The 25,083-nt window shown below is 36.0% G+C and overlaps 1 protein-coding gene across 1 annotated transcript in view; it reads right to left on the reverse strand.

Moving 5' to 3' along the window:
* LOC121324318 (TALPID3 protein-like) overlaps positions 1-25,083 on the reverse strand; it is a 158,525-nt gene that overhangs the window by 51,724 nt on the left and 81,718 nt on the right. Inside the window, exons 14-17 of the mRNA XM_041266041.1 lie at positions 12,008-12,080; positions 10,669-10,920; positions 8,982-9,159; positions 5,334-5,537 (exon numbers count right to left, since the gene is read on the reverse strand). Coding sequence (XP_041121975.1) covers positions 5,334-5,537; positions 8,982-9,159; positions 10,669-10,920; positions 12,008-12,080 — 707 coding nt within the window. The remainder of the gene's footprint in view (positions 1-5,333; positions 5,538-8,981; positions 9,160-10,668; positions 10,921-12,007; positions 12,081-25,083) is intronic.

The raw sequence follows: 25,083 nt of genomic DNA on the forward strand, positions 1-25,083 counted from the left end.
AATAATTCATAATCTCAGATAAAGCTGGCATTTTTACTTGAGACTTGATTTGGGTAGGTGGATGAAAAAAACAAGAATTCTCTAATAGAAATGCTAAAGCCTAGCAACAGATAATAATAAACAATGAAATAATTCCCCCGATGGACCAGACAATATTTTTATGGGTGAAGTATGTGATGCATATTTAAAATGTAGGGAAGGGACAAGTGTGTCTTCTGTGCTGTGCATCTGAACACATTACTCCCAGTTGGTTGGGTCGTCTTCTTCCTACAGCACACACCAACCAGAAAAGAGTGCTCTTGTGTGTTCTTTATTCACTTGCTACTCTGAAAAGTATTTTTTTGTGAGACCCTTTAGAAAACTTGTTAGGATTTCACATTAAAAAGAGAAGTCTCAGGGCTGAAGAGAGACATCCAGATCTATAGTCTGTCATGCTTCGGAAGATACAGAGGTCTAGTTTTGGATTAGCTACCCTTCTTTTGTTACACATTTCAAACTCACATCAGTAGCAGATGAAAGAGATTTTAAAAAATCTTTGGGGTCTTTTCATATCTAAAGCAGACCCAGGGGAGCCCTGAGTAACAAAGATTAGGGTGCCTTTAATCTATATAGTTCCAATGAAATATATTACGATGGTTTACTCAAAAGGCTTCCCAAACTAGGTTTGATCTAACTCATTAATGAGTCTAGAAAACTTTCATCTTTGGTTAGAAAAAATTGTAACAAATATTACAAGGAAGCTGATGCTACCTGCTCTTACTAGTTAAAATGTGTATTAACATCCAAATTATATGCATAATTCGGAATTCTTTCTTTCCAGCTTTCAATATAATTGTGTATGACATTGATTCTATTTCAAATCTTCTGATATTAAAAAGTTACTAACATCTATTTTTTTTTTTTTTTTTTTTTATATGAAGTGTTAACTAGAAAACGTTAGCATGTAGGATGTTTTTGGCTCTTCACTTCTCTACCCTAAAATCCTTATGCCAGATCACAATTTAGGATTTTACTTCTACACTTCTAAAATATTATTAGACTAAATCTGTACACTCAGTTTGCAGTTTATCCATGCTTAACTCTCAGTTTTGACATGCATTTGCCATATTTTACCATAATTGTATTTTTTAATATACTTTAACATTCCTGCTAACCATGTTTTTTTTGTTTTTTTTTCACTATGCTTTATTACACTTTTTCATAATCCATGGGAAACTTATAACATGAGGACATGATCCCAATGATAAATCATGGCAAATAGATTAGTCAATTACCTTTGATAGAAATCAGCATTTCTTTGCTATGTCAAAATACAAAGGATACAATTTGATGAGATTATATATCTTAAACATGAAGTGAGGAGGCTTGGCTTGCACATGAAATCTCAAACAAGACTGAGAAATGTTCAGTTGACCCCAATTAGAAATGACTCAAACTACCCCAAGTATTGGAGCACTGTGGGGGCTAGACATATTATTAGAGTGATGAACAGCCAGCTCAGCTCTCATCAGAATACCCGGACTCATGCAGACATACATTGATAATACTGTGGTTCCTAGATAATGACTGAATGCATTGCCTGGTGCTTGTTACCCACACCAGAACAGAATGTAACTATTTAATACTTTGTGTCCAATCAATAAATGCAGGTCAGGAGAGTGGGTGGTGCAGAAACCATGGTTGCAAAACATTCCAGAAAATCAGGGTGTCATTAGTTCACGATGTTATATCACTTAGATGCTGCATACATAGAGATAAATTAAAACACAGTATTGAAATGGCAGATACTAAGGTACAAACAACTGACTGGTATTAGAATCTATTGTTAAACATCAATCCAACTACGTTTTTTATTCCCATTTTTCAGCTGTAATCACACAGCTACACTTCCTCCTTTAGTAGCTGTGTTTATAGACAGCACTGGAGCATTGCATTGCAATTTGAATGTCAGCCAACAGACATGATTTTGACAGCAATCACTTTCCAATGTCCAAATTGTGTCCTATTTAGTTTCTATATACAGCAAGTCGAGCTTCTGTTACATAAACAATATTGTGCTAGAAGTTGGAAAAGAAATATAACAAGGAGGCATGGTTAGAATCGGATTTCATATTAATATCTTAATTAACAACACAAAAAAACAAACCAAAAAAACCCTTAAATGTCTCGAATATTTCAATTGCCGTAAGCAGGAGGCCGTATACAGAGTGTTTCATTATGCCAGGAGAGGACTGCCTGAAGCCATCAAATGCTACTAACCACACAACTATCAACAGTGACACCGTGGCAACTGCAGACTAATGACACGCCAACTGCATTGCAGATATAATTATAGACTGGCTGCAGAATCCCTGTGCAAAATAGGAAATGGTTAGAGCTCCTCTCTTTTGTTGATCAGAACCATTCTGCAGTCAATCAGTCTCACCTCGAACCCTTAAATGCCCCTAAGGCTTGCATAGCTTTTTTTTTTCTGTGTTAAAGCTAGAAGTAAAACATGCGATTTAATATAAGTGATCACTTACATGGGCAGCTGATTTTTAACCTGACAAATCAATATATTTAGGTATTTGTATTGCTTTCAAGATTCATGAAGTGGGACAAACAGAATCCAAAACTGTTTTAACAAAACCACTTGATAACAGTTTGTTGCATTTCGTCCATCGATAATCAATTAAGTTGTCCAGACTGTATTTTTTATATTTCAGGTTTTTAAAGGGTTGATGGCAAGGTGTGCCAGAATACTTTTCATGTCAATATCCTATTGTATCTTTCGCCTCTTTAAAACATTATTTATTCATTTTTTGACCAAAGAAATAACCTGGATAGGTTTTTTTGGGGAGTTTGACCAGGTTTGCTATTTTATTGAAGAATACAACAGAAGGTACATTTTATTCCAGTTGATTGTTACTTGTGTGCTGCATAAGTCCCTATTGTTGTATTTGTTTAAATAATTATTTGCCACACTTACTAAATTTTCAAGCTTCTGATGACTCCTCAAGTGAGATGGGGTAGCATATTACAGGCGATTGTGCTCTGAAGCCTAAATATGCAGCATTGTGCACTGAAGCCTATGCAACACTGAAGTTTCCCCATCTCAGTTCAGCTTACACTGCCACATATGATGCTACATATAAATGAAGTACATATATATTTATATCATTTCCCTTGTCTATTAAGTTACTGCCCTGACAACCATATTAATTAAGAGACGTTGTACCAGCTTGTGAAGATTGTTGACCTTCCAGGAACTGCTGTTTCCCATGCAGAGGTTCTGTAAACAGTTGCTGTTGAAGGCAAACTTTGCTCCTAAAAACAGCTGCAACACCCCCCCCTCCCCCCTCCCACACACACACTTTTGTGGTGACACAAATGTTAGTACATCCAGCTCAAAGTCTATTGGTTGTCCTGTAATGTACTAGAATTCCAAGAACTATGTATATGTTATTAGCATCTGTTTTCTCAGCTACAGAACATGTTGTGCTGCACTGAATACAACGCTCGAGATAAGGGGTCTGACAGTAAATTCCTGAGAGAGTAAAAAGTATTTTCAGGGGGTAAAATACAACATTACCTTGGAGTATTTTCAATTAATACTGCAGTCTTTAATGGTAATGGAGTAGGCACTAAAAAAGAGCCTTGCATTTTAACTGCAATGTTACTTTGAACTACTGTGCAACCAATTGTGTATTCTATAAGGTTCTTTATCAGCAGTTTTTTTTTTTTTTCAAGGTGTCACAATGACTGTAAATTAATTACGTTACTTATATTTTAACTTTAAATTCTTAAACTCAGTGAAAATGTTAACACTTCAATATCAAGCTATACAGATACATACTATAAGGAAATGCATTAATAGGTTCATAAAATAAAAATAAAAAAAAAAGACTCTGAAGCTCTTTCAAAAAACGTTTTTGTTCTTACCTTTGGGGCCTTTTCACATATGGTTATTTTTTTGGACAGTAACACAATGGTTTGTTGACATGTATTTCCTTTTTCGGTATAAATTAGAAAAGTGAGTGTTTGAGAACAAAAACTAAAAATCCCAGATAGCATAATCAAATGCTTAAGTCACATGAGATTGAATGGTTTATAACCATTTCTATTTTACTTTATGTTTACAAACCATTTGACCAATATCAATATATAATTTTCTTCTTGAAAAAAAAGGAAGGTACTTTTTTTTTTATATATTGTATAACAGCCGGCTACTATTTTCAAAGTACAGCTTGAATTTGCTTGGTGGACAAATAACTAATCAATTTCACTTAACACTCTTTATAATCCTCACTACTGTCAATAGTTAGACATCAATAGTGTGCCATTTGAGTTCTGCCATACTGAATAGAGTAAAAGGACCATTCTTATAGCCATTTGCTACCGATGCTAGAACATCCAGAGTTGTCAATAACTAATTAAATGATACAAGAGCATTTTTTTTCATTTTAATATGAAATGCCATTATCTGGCTATGGGGAAGAATGCAGTTACTGCAGAGCACTGAACGCAATTTAATAATGTAATTAAAATTGAAGCAACACTTACTGATTTATAAACTAGAAGAGTAACATTATTACAATTAAGGTTGAAATGTTACATCAAAAATGCTCTTAAGTCTTTTATAAAAGTGGTGCACATTCAATGTCATTTCCAGGAATTCTGGCTGCTTAAGGTGGAAACTGAGTTCAATACCCCTTCAATCAGGCTCAACAGCTGGGTAGCTGAGTAACCTTCAACAGCACAGCATTAGCCGGAACCAGGAGTATTTTAAAAGAACATTTAATGAGGTCAGTGCCCCAACAGGGAACCCTTTATATATATGACACACAGTAGTTCCACACTGTTACTGGGTTGTAACCTGCCATATCTATTCATTGTATATTTGTACATTATCCATGATAGTCAATTGATCAGTTTTTACAACTTGTAGTACAGTTAAGATGTACAGCATAAGTTAATTACTTATAAGTATTAATGAACACTATTGTAATCAAGGCAATGTCTAGTACTGTATTTTCAGTTTTACAGAAAAGCAGGCATATTTGTTCTATCAACATGTATTGCTTATTTTGGGGTAGTCCAAGTTTGTGGTAGTTGCCCATTACCTGGAACTCACAGTCAGCAGTTTTTTTTAATTTTTTTATTTGCAACTGCAGAGTATGCCTGTAAAGTGACTTCACAGTCACCCTGTATGTCAATGAAATGTCAGAAACAGTTTTGACCACATGAAAACACAAGTGTGATATGACTTCATGTGGAAAAACTCAAAACTTAGGAAAACTAAATAATGAACATCACTCTTAACTCTTCAACTCACATTAAAATACAACACTTACCCAAAGGAATGGCCATAGGGATCAGATGTCCTTCAACTGGACCATCAATCATAGCAGATAAAGGCTCTTTTCCAGAGGGGCTGAACATGTACTGGTTCTCTGGGAGCAGCGGTATAGAAATTGGTCGCTGCTTTATCGGTCTGGTCACTGCCAATTTAAGTGGGAATGGGCTTGTTTGAGTTCGGGCAGACTTCATCTTGATTCCTAAAAAAACAAAAACATGAGCAACACTTTTAAATGTTCCCTTGTCCCAGTGACCCTGCCCCTGTCCTTACCCTGACACAGCTCAGAACAGCAACTATGCTTTATATTGCTAATGCAGTGCTATTCATGGCTCATTCAGTTTCCCAATCCTCATTCATTTTTGTATTCAAAACAGAGACACCAAAAGACAAAATAAATAAATAAATAAAAAATATGCAGCCTTCATTGACTAACTTTATGTAAGAACTCTGAACTGTTGGCCTGTTACTGATGATAAAATAAAATCATTTTTTTTATAAACATAAGAGAAAACCCACTGGGATTAATGCCGCAGTGCTGGATGACAATAACTTGCAAAGATTTAAAAAAATTGTTATTGGTTTCAGTGGCATACAGAATTAGTATTGCATATAGTGGATCGCTGAAACAGTGATGTATTAAAAATAAATGAATCCTCTACCAGCATGCAGTTAGTAGAAATCATTTTCTTTGTATGGTTTTGCAGTTTCACACAAATGACTATGCAGGTCAATACAATGGTAATTAATTAGTTATGGTATGACAGGATTGGTATTTATTTATTTTAATATTAACAAATGGTATTGTTTGTTGCAATGCAATAAGCCCACATGTTTATAGCAGCACAGTTTTTTTTTTTGTTGTGTTTTGTTTTTTAACATATTCATGAAATGTTAGACCTTTGAAAGGAACATGATTTTAGAAAAGACAGCTTGTTTTAGTCATCATTACTACAGTATGTGCATTTGAAGATACTAACATGCAGAGTAACACTTTTTAGCTCATGTCTGATTGTGGAGTGGGTTTGGCCAAGCATTGGGTGCTGTTGGATCTCTACCACTCTACCAACTCAGACAGTATAGAAATCCACAGCCTCCTGAATCATGAACTACATAAGAAAACTGGATAAGAATTCAAACGACATGTCACCCCCACACAAACCAGTGCCTGGAATTGTTACCTTCATAAATTCACAAGGCTACACTGATTTTTGAACACTACCTGGCTTACTGGTGTGTTAAGCTACCGAGTCAAATACATTAAATCTTTCTTTCCATTGGTGCTTGGCGGTGCTTTGGACGAAAGCATTTCTTAAGCACGGAAACAAGATCTGCTTGCTACCACGTCTGGGAGAAGATTAAACCAGATTCTGTGATACTAAAAATGACCATAAGGGAGAGAACATGAGCCATAAGCTATTATGAAAAAAAAAAAAAAAAAACACAAAAAGAAAACAGGTGTCTTGCACCTTTTCCATATGGAAAGAGATCTGGTTCTGTTGCACCCCATGTGCAAAATAAATCTTCTATCACTTCCTGGTGCAGCCAACATTCATGGGGATCTTAAGCCATGGACATCTGCCACAGTGTTCTCTTACTCTGCCTGAAATGATATACTGCTACTAGCTAAAGTGGTATCAAATCATTGCTCTGAGTTTGCATTTACCTTAGATAATGATATGTTTTCAATAAAACAACATAAACATGGCTGTGGGCTCAGCACCTTCATTATCATATCAAAATATTCTCACACACACACACACATATATATCCATGTTACACATATCTTGTTGGAGAACTATACTGTACAGTGCAGCGGCTAATACAGGGCAACAACCGTTTTGTTTTAATTGCACAATTGAACCTAAGGGAATCAATAAGGTGACAACTCTATGGAAAGAAAAAAAAAGGTGAGTCAGCAAGTCCTAAGAGGCTCTCTGTGTGAAGCACGGTGTGTTATAATACACACATCAAACTAAGACAAGATCACGGGTTCCCAGAAGGGCTCTTAGCGGAAGAATATCAATTTAAATTATATTTTTATCAAGAGCATAGAACATCACAAAAACGTGCAACTGCTTTGTACTTTAATGCATTCAAAACAAAACTTCAGCTTATGTTTAAGTGTTCGTTCTTTTGATCAGAGGAAACACCCACACAAAATAAATAAATAAATTAAGGCCAAGCAATTCATGCATCACCAAAAAGCATTTCACAGGCAGCAAATTAAAATATCTGTTTATGTTGGCTGTTGCTTTAATTACTTCTTCATGTTTAAGAAGTTATTATTATTCCCATCGACTGAAACTGAAGCTTGACCTTTTCAGATTGAGGTTTTTAATTAATTAATTAATTTATTTATTTTACAAAATGATCCAATACATAATATTACTTAAAAAGGCATGCATTAAAAGATTATGCGTGGTTGAATCGCTCCGAGCACCTGGAGGAAATGTTTTGAATCTTCCGGTCCAGTTCAAATCTCTTCACTTCATTTGTATGCAGACAACATAAACATAGTTATTGATGCTATAGATCTCAGCAGAAATGTTTGCAACAAAAAAGTTGGATTGGATTTCAAGTAATTCTAAAACTATCCTGCAAATTAGTACACCAACACAGTGATCTAGCAGTTCCAATCAGCTTGGGGTTTGTTTGTTCTTAAGCACACAGTTATTAGAAACTAAGCAGGCAAGTGGGCCTTTAGTTATTTACTTTCCACCTAATCCATCATTATATCAGATAATTGTTTTAATGTTGACCAAAACAGTACACTGAAATCTCTCCCGTTTGTATAACCTTCATTATCATCTCTATTCTAAAGCCTTGTTATTTGAAGGAACCGGTCAAATGCAGTGCAAGAAAAGCCATTTTGCTTGAACAATGTCCAATACAAAATCCTAATTATTTTATACTGGTGTTTGATGGCAATCAAATCTAGCACTTTATTAGATCTGTAACCTCTTAACAAGCTGTTGAGTCACACTGTAAAAACTAAAGACAGGTGGGGAGATGTCCTTGAAGCTGTTCAGCTTTCACAGTTACTTAAAAAAAAAGACCTTCAACAAAACAATAGGCATTATCAACTGTTTCTGAAAACTGTTTGCAACCAAATATTATTTAGCAAGTAGACCCCCCAGCTGCTTCACATTATATACAAGTGTGGAATATATCATCTATTGTAAACATAGGCGCCAATATCAGACTTCAATTTTAAGCTATTACATTATTTTTGCTTTAGCTCTGTACTTTCATTAACTGAATGTAATTATAAAATAAATACATTATAAATGTAAAAAAATAAAAATCTTTTCATATTTTCTAGTATTTCCAAAACCATAAGCAAGAAGCATTAATATCCTACAGACTACAAGCAGAACAAAGGAAATAATGCCTTCCTTTTGAAGAACTACAGTACTACCAGAACTACTAGAATACAAAACTAGCAAGAGCCAAAGCAAAAATAAAAAGCACTCTTCATTTACTCACATAAACACCCTCCACATCATCAATTACCAGAGTTTATGGCTTGGCTAATAACATCACTGCCAAACACAGCTTAATTAATTGCATTCCAAAGACAGAACAGCAGATTGTAAATGAAACCCAACGATGTACCACAAACAATGCTGCTGTGTTTACTTACCTTTGACACTTTCCACCATTTTGGGTCTCTGGGGTTTGGATTTTGGTGAAGCAGAGTTCAATCTGAGATATGGGCCTTTCTTCAGGCTGTTGCGATGGCCCTGATACAAAGCCTTCCCATAAACCCTTGAGAGATAGTCTTCATCCTCCATTACTGACTTCTGCATAACCAGTGGCACCTAAAATACAATATCTCAGGCTCAGCTCCATAATAAAGTCAAGGGCAGGTTGATCCGAGTTGGGTTTGCTTAAAGGTTAACATCCTTTGTGGTCAACTTATAGGACATTTAAATTGGATCCTGTGTTTAAAATTCAAAGTTTTAATGAACCACTTATATATTTTACCTGAATTGTGCTTCCTACAGTATTAGTGGATACCATTGCATCCAGTTTTGTTTTTAGTTATGTTTCTAGCTATACTGTATGTCATTTTCTGTTCTGTATATCACTTGCAACTGCATTTCATTCAAATGGATGCGTTACCTGCAGGTAACCTTTGCTGGATATGAATATGAATTTCCACACCAGTATGCCATTAGTGTATGCCTTGCAGGCACTAAGGCAGGCTACAGAAATTATTTTAAGATGAAGTAGGCTAACTTCAGGATGAAACTACTCTGTCCTAGAACTGGTAGGTGTCCAGACTGATAAAGACTGTATTTTTAACACCAAAAGACAGTAAATACCAAAAGAACAATGTTCATTTTTGTAACCTTATGTTGGTTAGCTTCTAAGTTCTTTCTAAATGGTGCAAATAATTGACTTGGAACAGAAAAGAAATACACTCTTCATCGACCAAAGTATAATAAATAATTTTCTGAATAACAGACTACAGATTGTACACATATAAACTCATTGCTAATGACAACCTTAAATGTCAGACACTCTGCTAGTTGCTAGGTTGTGTGTGTTTCTCCTTGATCCATAGTGACAGTGCGTGCTAAGTAACATTGGCATGTTATAATGAGTACTGAGGAGGTCTGTCTTTTGTCCTGGAGACCATCTTTTTTATTTATAGATAGTCTGTCACTGAGCCAGCACATAGCTCATTTTAACCTATTACACCAACCTATTTTGGTTACAAACTACATAGTGTAGCTCATTCATTTACATAGCTTTTATCTGTTAGAGACTTACAAAATCATGTTCATAATTGCATCACAATGTAAAAAGGTGGGTTGTAGTTGTGGTAACGCCATCACTAATTTTGACTACCATAGAGTAGAACAGTTTGTGTCTAAACACCTGGAGTTGGTCCAAAAGTTCTTGTGCAGGTCAGTGTTGTAAAGTCACCTTGAAAGAGATTCTGAACATGAAGAGGATTTTTAAGAACACTAAGTGTTTTAAAGCTGAAGGAGACTGAATTATATGTAATAAAACAAGCCAATTATGTGAAAGTGCGTACTACTCTTTCTAGTATGGATGTTTGTTTCTTTGAAAACTTGTGACTGTTCTAACTTGAATGACTTGAATGTGCCTTCATACTGGCCAGGGATGGAAACATGCACAACTGTAGATTGTTATGACTAAGCGTTCCCACAAAACCTTAGAAACCTACCCACTGTCGGTTAATAGAACTATTCGCATAATCATTTGCAATCGCACAGGTGTGATTGGCCGTCTTTGGTACACATCCTTATAGTTGTTAAAAGTCTGTTGTTTAGCTGTAGCGTTCTTGACTTTCTCACCTTCGCAGCTTTCTCTTTCCTCTGCAAAGTTACTGGTCTACTCTTTACACCAGACCTTTCAGAAGGTTCTCCTACTATGTTCTGGAAGGGCTTCACAGAGCTTTGAGTTACTAGTTTACTTTGGGTTTTATTTTTCACATCTCTGTGCAGCTTCATGTCCTTGGCACCACGACCCTTCTGAGATGAAACAGTAACAGCTTCTTTCTCCTTTACTTTCATTTGTGAAAGAACATCTTTTCTTGCAATTTCATTCTGTGAATAAAGGACACAACACCTGTTATACCTGACAATTACATTTCAAGACTTTCATTTACTATTTAGCCTTTCAAATCACAAATCTTTTTCTGTAACCATTTAGAAGAAAAAAAAAAAACCAGAACCACGAATGATGCTTGTAGTTTAATAAAGTTTTTTAATCTGACGACACATCTCTCATTCAGCCTCTGAACACACTAACCTCGATGAGCCACAGCTGCGTGATTTTGTACAAGTGATTTGAATTAGTAATAAATTCATCTGAGGCAGTCATATTCTGCACAAGTTTAGCATGGATTGGGGAGGTTTAACCCCATCCATGCTGCAAAACAATTTATAAAATAACGTGTTTTTACACACAAACAATACAGACGGGGTGTACCCTGTCACAATTAGTCACCTTTACAGTTATGACAACAATCAGGAAAGAAAAATGGCCACTTGCTGCAACTCATGATTTTTTTCACTCCAGGCTGGCTGATTTTAGAAAGTGTATATCCAGAGGCAAACAGCTTGTATTCATTTATTTATGTTCTCTTCTCACTGTGCCCAGATGGATATAAAAAGGTAGTAATTCCATAATGTAGGCACAAGTACTACTGGGTCAAACCTCCCCTACAGAATCACAATGAAAAATAAATTACAATGCCCCCATGGGTTGTACTCCACCTACCTTGTGAAAGGTCGAGCATTACTGTAAAATGGTGTCTGTCTTCTTTCTGAGTGGTTTTGAAATACAGTGGGGCACATTGCTTATGCATCCTGAACACTGTTCAGTAAAGGACTGTGTGATATTGGAGTAAAGGGTACATTTTAAATAAATAGCTAAACACCATGATGATTTCGATGTTAACCTCAATCATCTTGGGGGGGACTCCCTTCTTGTGTTCTGAGAAACAACTGAGTCACAGATCAGTGCTGGTTTGCAGACAAAATGTACACAAAAAAATAAATAAAAAAAAACAACAAATTTGCGCTCATTAGCATCACAAAGATTTATGCAAAAAAATCTCACGGGAAAGCAGAGGCAGTGCTGAGGCACTCTGTGTGCGTGTTTCATTAACCCATTCTAAATCTCACACACCGGAATGTCCTCGCTGAGCACGCCAATCCAAGCATCCACCGTCTTCTTGATTCGTGTCTCTTGAGTTGCATCCCTGGTATCGGGGGCAAAGTAGACATAATCTTTAGAACCTGCATTCGTCTGAATAAATTGCTTCTTTAAAATGCAAAGGGACAGATATAGAAGTGATTTGTAACTTTCTAAATCGTTTTCATACTTTCCAATTTTAGTCACCAGAATCCCAGAGCTGCCAATGGATAATGTTTTTTACTCTGTGAATACCGCATGAACAATGCTGACTTCTCTCCCACGCTCACTGTTAAAGGCCTCAAGGACACCTCATTATTATAGATATTATTCCCACATTTTAAAGCAAACATTTACAACTTGAAAACTGAGCTTAGAAACATGAAATCAGATTATGAAGATTTAGTACCATTTGACAGATAACAACAAATTGGTGGTGCTAAAAGTATGTTGGCAACAGATAAAGGAGAACCAAATTAAACAAATACAACTGACACCTAAAATGTTTAAGGGTTATGAATGGCATGATAATGACAAAATTGTGAACAAAACAGATGGATTAAATTCCTTTGTTAAGAGGACAATCCAGTGCTACAGTAACAGTTATTATTAGTAACACATTATTGTTCTTTAGCACAGTTTTAAGAAAAATTAATTAGGAGTATTCAAAAACATATATTTTACTGAAGAATATTGGTCAGATTATAATTAAACAAACAGCTGTGCAAAATATATGCAATCTCAATTACAGCTACTAAAGAAAATGAAAACAACGAGTAGATCTAGATGACATAACTCAGTAGATCTAGATGACAACATGCCCTCATTTAACCATCAAAGCCTGCTTTACTTTGACAGCAGTCTCTAAGCACAGCAGCTGCTTCTAATGCATAATGGAAACCCTATTCAGTAATCGCACACCATTTCCCTAAAGAATCTACCCAGATGAAGATGCAAACAGCAGCCCGGTATGAATAATATCTCCCTTTTCTATTTCCTAGTTAAACAATTCAAAAATATCAAAGCCCATCTTAAATCTTCAGGCAGGGTTGTTGTACTCCAATTCCAGTAGGCTTAATCAAAAACACTGCTAAGGATTTAATGATGAACTAAAGAAGAAACACAGGTTTATAATATGATGCTTAGTATGTTCTCTTCATAGTCCATACATATGGGGGCAATATCATATAAAGACCTCATTGTGATTTGTGTGTGCCAGTGCACATGCTGTAGCACATACTGCTCTGCTGTCCTCTTTGCTTTTTATGTTTGTGTTATTTGTGTGAATGCTTTTTGGTTTTGAAAATTGTATATTTCATTATGTTGTTTAAAGTCACAAAAACACACTGCTTTTTCCCAGAATACACTGGATAATTCTAACAGAATGCAAACAAATCAAATGTATTTCATGATTAAGATCAGTGGTTTGTGGTAACTGACTTGTCTATTGTTTTGCAGTCTAGTCTGATTAGCCATGACAGAGTACAATACATGAAACCATAAGCAATCTTTACAGGGTTAATTATGAAGCTGCAGAGACCAAGTCATGCCAACCACATTTATGTAATATTCGGCCTTTCTTTCTCAGACCCAGCCCTTATGAATGGCTGCAGAGGGAAACCACTGTGTAAAAATCTGAAATGTTCCAATTGTCTGGCCAACAGTAATTCTAGGGGGAAAACAACTGTTTTCTCCAAAATGCATGAGCGAGCCAGCCAAATCAGACACTAATAGCACTGCCTCTGCTCCCTGATTGATAATATTATCAAGCCAAATCATTTCCAGATGTAGCCACACAATCTAGAAGGGCTGGCAGGACAATGCGACTTTGGCAGCCCTGTGTAAGTGATCTGGGTGTGTCTAACAGGAAACTGGGGGGGGGGGGGGGGGGGGGGGGGGTGTATGCTGTGAATTTTATACATCTACAATGTGCATGTAAGATGTTTTATTAAAGGGATGTAAGAACAAGACTACTTTCTGATATTGTAAAAACTTCATTGCCATAATACCTATTACACCACTCATAAACATACAATATTAACTTTTTTCAATATCCCAGTATGATGTGGAGGTCAGGGGAGTGGCTTCATCACAGTTCTGAATAAATACATTTAGGTTTCCAGAATTCTTCTATGGTTAAAGCTTTATGTCATTATTAGATATGAGGCCAGATTCTCAATGCTATTTTTTTCCTTAAAGGGAAATATGGCAATTACAATTATACAATGAATAAGAATAATCTTTTATTTCCTCACAAGCTCCTAAATGTGCTAGGTGGAATTTCTAATAAAGACATTTTAGTATTTGAATTATGATTGAGATACTGAAGTAATGCATTTGAGTTAAGGAGAAAACTACCTGTCTGAAAAAAGTGTAGCCAAGAATAGTCAACGGTGAGGTACATGCCTGGTTCTAGTTAAAGGAAATTCCAGTTCAGATGAGGCAAATTTGTCTGCCAGCAAAAAGCTGAAATTGGCAGCAAAACAATAAAAGGAAAGCAAAACTCCATATTAAAATATTTTATTTCAAGAGAAGGGTTTGACTGGCATTGTAAATATATACTGTATATAGAACCCGAGCTGTGGGGGAAAACGGTAAACTTTTGTAACACGATTTTTGATTTTGCCTGATATGGCTTGTGACAGTCTTCTTAACATTGCCCCATGAGTGCCTTCAAGTACCCATTATACATTCACAACCAGTTTAAAAACACATAACATTTCCCTTATTGTTATCCTTATTTTAATTCTGTGGTCATACAGTATCTTGTACAACTTTACTAAATCCACTGTAAGTGAATGATTCATTGGGCGTAAATATTTTTTTTTAGTTTAATATTTCCTTGAAATAGAAAAACAATGTTCTTGAAGCCAGGAATGTATCAGAAGAGGTTAGTGAAGAAAAAAAGGGAAAGACAGTATACAATGCTACATTTATTTACCTTCATTCATAACCTACAGTCCTCCATAATGAAATCTGAGAAAAACTAAAGGAACTTTGTTGCAATATTTGCATGCAAAGGCAAAGAAGATTATTTCTTTAATACAATTAATAAATGTGCTTTTTAAAGATTTTTTTTTTTTTTTTACATTTACAGGGTATGTTCATTTTTATTCTTCTAGTTCTTCTAGCCTTTGTCTTTTTTTACATAATAATTTTTAGGTTTTCATAAGGAATAAGCAGATAATACATTTCAAAAACATCAAACCATTAGAACAGTTAATCGTTCTGTTTTACTTTCCTTCAGCTCCTCAGTATGTAGCAGCAGTAAACCCACGTTCCTTCCCAATCTTTATTTCTGATCACAAGCACATTTAACAGACCATTTCACTGCAGTCATACATACAGTCATACAGTCACCCTGAGCTTGATATTGAGCCAACTATGTCTCTATCCACAAACCCAGTCAACATTATGCCTCACTATAATAGAAAAAAAAAGTTTTTAACAGTAGTTGCTAAGCTAATTTACTGGTGCCCTGTACAAAAAAAAATAATACAGTGCATATAATGAGCATCAGTAAACTGCTAGAAAGAAAGTTGGTATAAAGCTGTGCAATGAAGATCCAGGGACAGGACACGTTACACAGAAACACATATTGTGATATATACAGTTCCTCTGCATGGCTTTCATGCCTGGAAACAAGAGATATCCCACATGCAGACAAGATGCATGAATGTCAATCTCCAATTCTTCACTTGCTAACAACATCATTCAACTGTAATCTTGTCCTTCTATACAATGTAAAACACAGCTAAAGGAGATAACAGCCGTATAATCTTGTTACTCTGTCGCCTTTTTCTATATATATATATATATATATATATATATATATATATATATATATATGTGTGTGTGTTTTTATACAATTGAATTCATATAAATTTCATGATTACCATCTGTTCACAAATGACAAATGAAAGCCTCTAAAATTCACAACGAGGGTTATGAGAGCCTCACAACCATTTGGGATTCCATTTTATTTTGTCAGGTACCCAGGGACTGAAAAAACAAAACAAAATTACATTTTTATTTTATCAAACCTGGTGCTAATTGATTTTGAAGATGGTCCTAAAAGTTTTGGTACAAGCAAATTTAGTTTGGTTGGCAAAAAACAACACAGTTCCAACCAGACACAGTTCCTGGAACGTTTCTCCTGAAACATAAACCTGCATATTTATAAGCCTGATTGGGGAATTAAAGCATTACTTTCCAACTGAAACATGATAAGGCTCCCTTTAGTGGAAAGCTTCACAAAACAATCTGTTTTGTAAATTCTAACCCGAGATGGAGGAACTTGGCAATGCTCAGTGATAAAGTTGACTGCTGGCTCAGACAAGGCTCTGTGCTAAGCCCAGAATTTGGAGCAGATTTTTTGTGCCAAATTCTTCAGAGATTTTTAGCAATAGAAAAATAGTGCAGAGTTATATTTATGAAGCCCATGCCAAAAGTCTCAGGAGCATTAACTCAATTTTTCAAAAAAGCAACAACGATCAAAATTAGTTCAAATCTATCTTAAATTATGAGGAGATCATTTTGTATGCATCTGGCTGCAGTGTCTGGCACACTATAGAAACAATTAAATAATAAAGGAATAAAACAGAAGATCATGAAAAATAACTGAACAGCTTGTTACAAGCTCTTAAAAAGCATGTTCTGATGAACAATATATCACATGGACACAAAGCTACATATACTGCAAGTACAGAGAATAATTTGCAGTTTTACTGATTGGCACTAAACACCTGGTCCATTTGTTAACGAGAATTGCCTTTAACATGGTTCACCTGGCCCAGCACCGACAAGCCATGCTTTGAAAAATGATGAAGTCACTGGCACAGAACAACAAACTACAAGACATTACAAACTGGATACACTTTTTTAAATTATATTTTTAAATAGAGCTATCTTTATTCCAAGTACAATATCTCAGTACAAGCCAAAACCATACACTGAAACGCTGTCTAAACCCATGCAGCTGCATCCAGTTACAATTTTAACCCTTTAAGTGCTAAGTATCCATATCCTTTTTTTTCTTATTGTAAAAGCATTAAAGATTAGTCATTAAAAAGGCAACAGCAACAATGAGTAAGTTCATGTTTACATGTTATGTAATTACTAAAACACAAATTTTAAAATTGATGAACACATTGACCTATATATGACTTTGTAGTGGGATTGAAAATGAACCTTCAACAGAACTCAGGCATGACCTGAGGACTGCTATACTACATGTGGTAATTGTGAATTCTGTTGTACAACATGCAGATGCATTACCCTAATGTACTACTTCAAGTAGGCAGTTCTATGATCCTTAACCCATAGGATTGACAGTTTGATTCAGTCTGGAATATGGGGGCAATTTACAGCTGTGAACTATTACTTGCAGCATCAAATTAGCTGTTATATGTTATATGGTATTTCCAGAAACGTTTCTGAAGGGGTAAAGAGAATGCATGATCTCGCTTTGATCAGTTAAAACAATTTTCTCTGATGATTAGATACTGTACCACCGGCTAGGATTTTGAAGAAAATACAGATATGTATGAATTCTTCATGACCCAGTCATCACCTTTACTTTTTTTTATATATAAATATTGTAAAAGCAAAGCATTCTTCATAGAGCTACTCTAATAAGTTTGGATCCTCCCCTGCCGAGATGAAAGTCTACAGGAGAATAATTCCGTTACCAAGAGAACTGTCAGCTTTGACCTATCCTGTGTCACAAATGTCATTCTCGGCAGGGGCTGAAATTCATGATGAAAAATGGCAAATCTCAGATCTTGATCACACCGACTCAGAAGCCATCTTCTTTGGAGATTAAGATAATGATTACCCCTTATATGGTCCTTATATGCTTTTGAACCTCAGGCTGGCACAGGAAGCTAGTGTCTTTGGCCGGCTATTGGGCAGTACTGTTTGAAGAGAGGGAATGCACAGTAATAAACTGATCAACAACAGCCACACCCCAGATAAGTCTATCTTCTAGCGAGCAAGAGGATCTAGGAATACAATAATATTTCTTACATGTAATAGATCAGATTTAGACAGCAGCCCAAGTCATAGATTTCCATAAGCCTCATCAGTAGTTAAATCATCTTTTTACCATCTACAAAATATTGCCAAAATCCGTTCTCACCTTTCATAAAAAGACTGAGATTCTGATTCATGCCTTTGTAACATCTCAGATTGATTACTGCAATGCACTGTTGTATGGGTGATCTTTTAAATTGGTACATTGCTTACAGTAAGTCCAGAACGCAGCTGCTAGAATATTGACAGGCACAAAAAAAAAAAAAAAAAGAAACACGTTACCCGTCCTAAAATGACTACACTGGCTACCATTTTTTGATCAGGTAATTTTTAAGATCCTTTGCTGACCTTTAAGGCAGTCCAGGGAACTGGTCCTTCGTCTTTATTGCAGTTTTATGTCCCTGGGTGTTAGCTCCGCTCCTCAGAAGCTAGGCTGCTGGCTGTTCCATCCACTACATGCACTACATTGGGAGGCTGAAGCTTTGGAACTCACTGCTTCTATTTGTGAGAGACTAGATTTTGTAGAAAAATGTAAATCTACACTTAAAACACACTTGTTTTCCTCGGCTTTTGGTAATTGAAAAATTGCTTCGTCTTTAAATGTTTCTAATGTATCTTAATGTATCTAATGTAATTTTATTAATTAACAATTGCTGATGTATTTTATGCACAGCGCTTTGAGATGTTCTACAGGAAAGGCGCTATACAAAAATAAAATGGATTGACTGATTGATAAATTTAAAGAAAACCGGGTATGCAGCATTAAGAACTCAAAAACTCTTTATGTATGTTGCAAATTCATAGCCTCACTGTTGTAGAATGAATGCATGCAATGTACTAAACATATCTTTTTTGTGGACAACTGCTGTACCTGTCATTATCAATAGATTCGCAATGCTGTACATGAAAGTTTAGAACGTCTGGTAAAGTCTCCATACGGAACAAAAAGAAGTAATATAATTTACAAGTTAAAGTTATGGCTTCTGCAAACTCTCGGGCTGAGGCAAATGTGAAAAATTGATATATTAGTTTCTAAAACAGAAAAAAAAAAAAAACCTGGAAGTATTATTTAACACTGCCCAGAGCAAAAAAAAGATTAAGAAAAGAAACATGGAAAGAAATAACTCACTAAATAAATTCACTGGGACACCGTAAGCAACAGAACTGAAATAAAAACACAATGGCATTACCTTCGGAGGCTTACAAAAAAGAAAGCAGCAGAAAATAAAAAGCTAAGTAGACAAAGTGGAGGAGGGCCATCATCAAAAACCTAGATATATATTATTTAAATTTTAAAAAATTGCAAATTGTACCTTTGGAATAAATACCTTTATAAATCTGCCCTAAAACAGCTGCAACTGTACCTGCAGTATTGTCTAATTATTTCTATTTATTTATGTAAATTTCAGAAACTTTGCCTCCCATGGAAGAATTCCCAGTGAATTTTCAGACACTAGCTGGAGAAGCGCAGAACAACAATCAAATTAACTTATGTAATGACGAAACCATAACCACCATAGCCACCAAAAAACACTAATGCACACTAATCAACGAGACAGTTGCTGACTTTGCAGCTAATCAAGACAAAACTCTTGCGTGTGTACATGAAATCAGTGATAAATGTGATTATTTAAAAGGCATTTCAGATGCAATCAACGATCACTGTATTGATTTTATTTTACTTTGCTTATGGTATATTATATATATGAAATTAATCCTTGTATGGTATATATATATATATATATATATTATATATATTACTATATTCTATATATTATGATTATGATATATATATAATATATAAATTCTTTTATCAAAAGTTTTCAATTTCTTGTTACTGACCTGTACGTAATGCAATTATTAGTTTTTTTTATGAGACACTTACCGATATTACTTTCGAATAAAATTATAGGCGCGATCTAGAATTTTGAAAGGTCTCATTGCTAGATCACTCTGACATAAGCTGCCCGAGTAGGCTCACTCGAAAGGGTGACGTACTGTCTTGCCTCGAGATATTATTTTAAGTTGGCCAGGCGCTCGGTAGTGTAGGTCTGTATTAATTACTGAAGTCATCAGCCATGTACGCAAAGGGTAGGGTTACTATATTTTTAGGGGGTGGCAGGGCTGGTAGGTGAGGGAATCATATACACAGACATAAGCCCGATATAGGCTCCTTCGAAAGGAGCCGGCTCTTTTTCACAGCGGTATAAGTGCTATGCTTTAGTGCGAGGGGTCCCAGGTTGTGAAAACTCTTTAATACAAACTGTGTAGGGTGTACACGAAGTAAACAACAACAACGAAATGTCAAGATACGAAACAAAAAACAATGATACATAGAGCCCTTCATCTTTAAGTTTGCATCCAGAAGTAATTAAATCAAGCTTCCATAAATAAACTACAATGACTCATGTGTTTACAAAACTTGTCAGGCTTTTTATAAAAAAAAAGTTTTTAATCTTCCAAAAAAAGTCTTCTTTTTTTTTCTCCACAGTTCTTCATAAATTAGGCCTAACCATACTAATCTGCTCGATTTGCACTTATGAGGCTAGCTATTACCCAAATTACATTTTGCAGTACAAGTTTTGTTTCTGAAATATTTGGAAGATAAAATGATCTTTTAAATTACTGAAATACTTTTTCTGAAGTCTTTTTACGAACACAGAACTCATCATCCACAGGCCTCATCTGAACCTGCCCAGCCAGTTGATGTGTTTACATAGAGTATTAAATTAACAAGGCCCTTCCCAAACAATGCATTTTCAGAGAGACCACTAAACAGTTAAATACTTGGCAGATTTTAACATGTGCGATCTCTCTACCTCACCATATGGCGTGCAAGTTTTGGGAGATTCTTGGCAGACTATGAGCTCTGCTTTCTAGTCCAGTCTGGTTTGGCAGTGCAGCTGTTCCAGGCCAACCATTCCTGTTTAATGCAGTAACGCTCCTGACCCAGCCATCGTCCTCAGACCAGACGACTCAGCCTTCTCAGTTTCACCCTATAAAAATGTTGTGTAGGCTCTCCAGCTATGACACTGCCATTTGGATCATTTTCCCTTCTCTTGATTATAGCCCATGGTACATGGGGACTGTAATGCCTTCCATCTTGAAAGATTCCTATTTTTCATTTAATGATACTTTAAAACAGAAAGACAGGGATGAATTAACCCAGCCTCCATCTTCTGTCATAAACTGCAGCCTTTCCACTCTAAACGCAGTGAGAAATAAACCTTTCCCTTTGGTACTTTTAAATAATGATTTAATTTAAAGTTAGACAGGACTGGCTACTGTAAGATAAAGTATACACTGCTCATACCTACAAGTGTTTTATTAGATAGTAAGCCTTCTTTGTTAACCTAAATTGGTTAAATTAGGCCTCAGTAATTAATCACAACAAGACATCTGGCAACTCTGGTAAAAACTTACTTTAAAAAAAAAAAAAAAAAAGTATGGCGACTTTACTCTTCTTTACATGACTAATTCATTTACAGATTGTGAATGGGAATGCTTCTGTGAGATAAGCCTTTCCCACAGAGGTTTACACCTCTATTTTAGCACTTAGAAGCAGTTTTATGTCTCACTTAAAAAGCAATTTCACAACACAACACCCCCACAACCATGAGTGTTGGCTGACAAAGTACAGGGCTGGAAGATTAGTTTGTTCAGGTTTATTTTTTCACCACCCAACTAGTATTAAATCTTCTGATCTTGTATCAGAAATGACTACTGACTGAGCCAACCCAACTAAAATATGTTATGAACTTTGTTAACATTGCCCCAGATTCCTAAGATATTATGTTAGCTAAATTATTAAAAATAAATAAATAAATAATTAAATCAATTTTGAAATAACTGTTCCAGCCTTGACATTCTACACCTTGCAAACATAGCCCTGACAGAGCACCATCATTACTCTTCTCACACCACAAAGAGATATGTGAATTGTTTTCTCATTCGCTGGATTCTCAAGTCTTTGCCTCTTCTATAGGCAATTCTGTAGTTTACCCTACCACAACATATAAAGGCTATCCAATGCATATTAACATATATGGTATTCTGGCCATGAGATATTTTGCTACTGCAGTTTCCTATTTCACCTTAAATGTTTCCAGTTTCAATGAAACAGTGCTATTACCATTACAATAACAATCCTTTAAATTGCTGGTGTAAAGAAAGTCAAAAGTCTAGTTTCATATTTTCTGAAATGGGTCAAGCCTACAGAGACCCGGTTATGTCAATGCCTTTGGTGGCTCCATTGTTTGTCCAGCCTGCTAGTCAAGGATGCTCAAGACCATTTCAACTGCAAACAGGGTCAGAATGACTTGCTGAAATTAGCTTTATTCTGGTTATATTTCTCTCCAGTAATTACCATAGCTTTCCAAATTCAAACCAGAGAGGGTAAAAAAATTACATCCTTGGAATTTGATGAAGCATACAGAGACATTTCAAGGAAAACCAGCCGAGGCAAACCGAACGGGAAGTGCACCATGTGCCTAGGGCGAGTGATTATTATTGTTGTTTAAATGCTGATCTCAAATCGCTTGGCATTTTAGTGACTTTTTAGTGGTGAGATTGGTTGCAATGAAAAACAAACAAAAAAAAACCTTAGGATGCACATCCAAAGATCTGACATCTTAGTTACTGTAATCAGTGCAATGAGGCTGAGCAGTGTAAAAGTAGCAACTGTACTGTAGACAGGTTTGAGGCATAATGCTAGATACACACACACCCGCTTGCACAAATTACAAATAATATGTTATAATGACTTGTTCAGGTGGAAATATGATTTGACTGCAGTAAAGCAAGAACAATTCTCACAGTATCTCAGAATTTAGAATACAATAAAACAGGTTGTTTGGGAACAGCTGCCCTTTACCGATACATTTTGGCCTCAATTTTTGGCAGAATAGTGAAAGCCATTAAAATGAAGGGGGAAACTAAATCAAAAAAGGTATTTTTTTATCACCATAAGAGGGTATACTGCTGCTGTTTTGTTCTAGCTGAGCGTTACATTAGAGAAATTGACATAAATATCTATCAAAAAAATCTGCAAACCATTTTATTCCAAAGACGATTACCGCTTCATTTAGTGATCTTCCTATGATGAAACAGCAGGTAGCATCCAACCTCACTAATTATTTGTTGGCTGCTGATTCTATAACCTATACCCAGGCTTAATTAATGCAGTTGCACTTCATGCTGCCTGAGAAAAAAAGAACACACCTGATTTACCAACAGATGTGCGTCTGTCTGCAAACCAGGTGCAGGCATTAGCAGGGCCTGTTTCTTTAAAAACAGACCACTTCTGCCTTAGCCCAGACCCTCCCATCAGGGGGAGCAACACATACAGTATACCAGGGGTCTCCATCCCAGGTCCTGGAGAGTCCCAATCCTGCAGGCCTGTAGGTGTCTTTACATCATCAATGGCTAAAGATCAGGAACACATATTAATCTTGACTAATTAAGCCAATGATAGGTTTAGTTAAGTAACTGAGAGCTTAGTTGAAACGAAAACCAGAAGACTCTGTAGCTCTCCAGGACCAGGGTTGGGAGACCCCTGCACTATACTTTACTTTCAAATTACTATTCTGCAAACACTGGGGAGTCTTTTCTGCTTTTCGAGCAATAAGCTTTCATCCAGCTTTGTCAGAATGTTTTCTGAACTTTTTGGAATGAGGAACATAAAAACGAAAACAAGAAATCAAAAACATTTTGTTAAAATTAAATATGTGGTTTTCAGTTTTGTAATATAATTTATACAAATATTTCAAACATCCACTACGTTGCATGACAGCGGTTTCCACCTCTGCATGGCCCACTGCATTGTGGTTACCTCTAACTAAACAACACACCAAACAGCTGTATGCTCAGACTGAGAATATATTTTATTTATACAGTATGTCCAGGAGCTCCACTAGTAGAGATTAAAATAACACGAACAGCCATGTCATTAAACTGTAAAAATGGGGTACATGGAAACTACTGTTGAATTACATGGAAATGGCCTTTTTGAACACATTTATTCCACTAGTAGTTACAATATGAGAGCAGGACATGTAATCCAAAGTGCTGTCAAACTTCTGTCAAAAGATACATATACAAGGGAAGCGATCTACAGGTTATTATTTGCAGGCTGCCGTTGTGAATATGTCAGCATGTCATCCCTAGACATGTATTCAAAAACACGAACAGGATCTGGACAGGACTTGCTTTAGTAAGGGGTGAACACCTGCTACCTGAAGCACAGTCTCGCAGTAATCCATCAAAAGGCTGCTTTTTATGTTCTGGATCTGAAAAGTATTACCTGCTAAAAGCCTGCTGTAGATGTTGCTGATGATTAATAACTGGAATGCATGCATCGCCTGACCGGGGTTTTTGTAAAGCATGCTTGGCTAGGTAAAGACATATCTTGAAAGAGTGGAGGTTGTAAGGGATGCTTTGAAATGAGCTAATGCTAAAGAAATCAAGCTTTACTCCAAGTACCTGGTCCCAGTTTATGAGACCCCTTTGCCAAATTCAAGAGACAACATAAAACATCCACAGTAATTTCAAAGATTCATAGGGTGTGTAGATGTTTCAGTGAATTATATTACTGTATAAGCTGTTTGTCAATAATTTGTCATTCACAAGGTGTGTATCCTGTTCTCACATGTATTGCATACAGCCAAGGACTAAGACCAAGTTAAAAGTGAAATGAGCTGGAAATGGTGGCAACAGTGTTGTAGACACTTGGGCTTCTACAACACGACAGACAGCACACCAAGTGTCATTAACATATGTCTTGGGTTGGCTACTACTGTACTACAAATATGCAACTGCCGTTGGAAGGTCATTAATGAGGTGAGCAGCTGGAAGGGTCTGAGCAGGATTGAGCTTAGAAGACTATTTTGTCTGAGAAAGAGTTAAGCACACAGTCAGTCGAGAGATACCTATTAGGACCTGTCTGACCCAAAAAAAAAACTAGAGCTGACATCTGAAGGAATATTCAGAGAGCAGAACAAATGAGAAATTCAACAACAGCTGATTCGTGCACAAGGGTT

The sequence above is a fragment of the Polyodon spathula genome, chromosome 12 (genome assembly GCF_017654505.1).
Source record: "Polyodon spathula isolate WHYD16114869_AA chromosome 12, ASM1765450v1, whole genome shotgun sequence".
Taxonomy (NCBI): Eukaryota; Metazoa; Chordata; class Actinopteri; order Acipenseriformes; family Polyodontidae; genus Polyodon; species Polyodon spathula.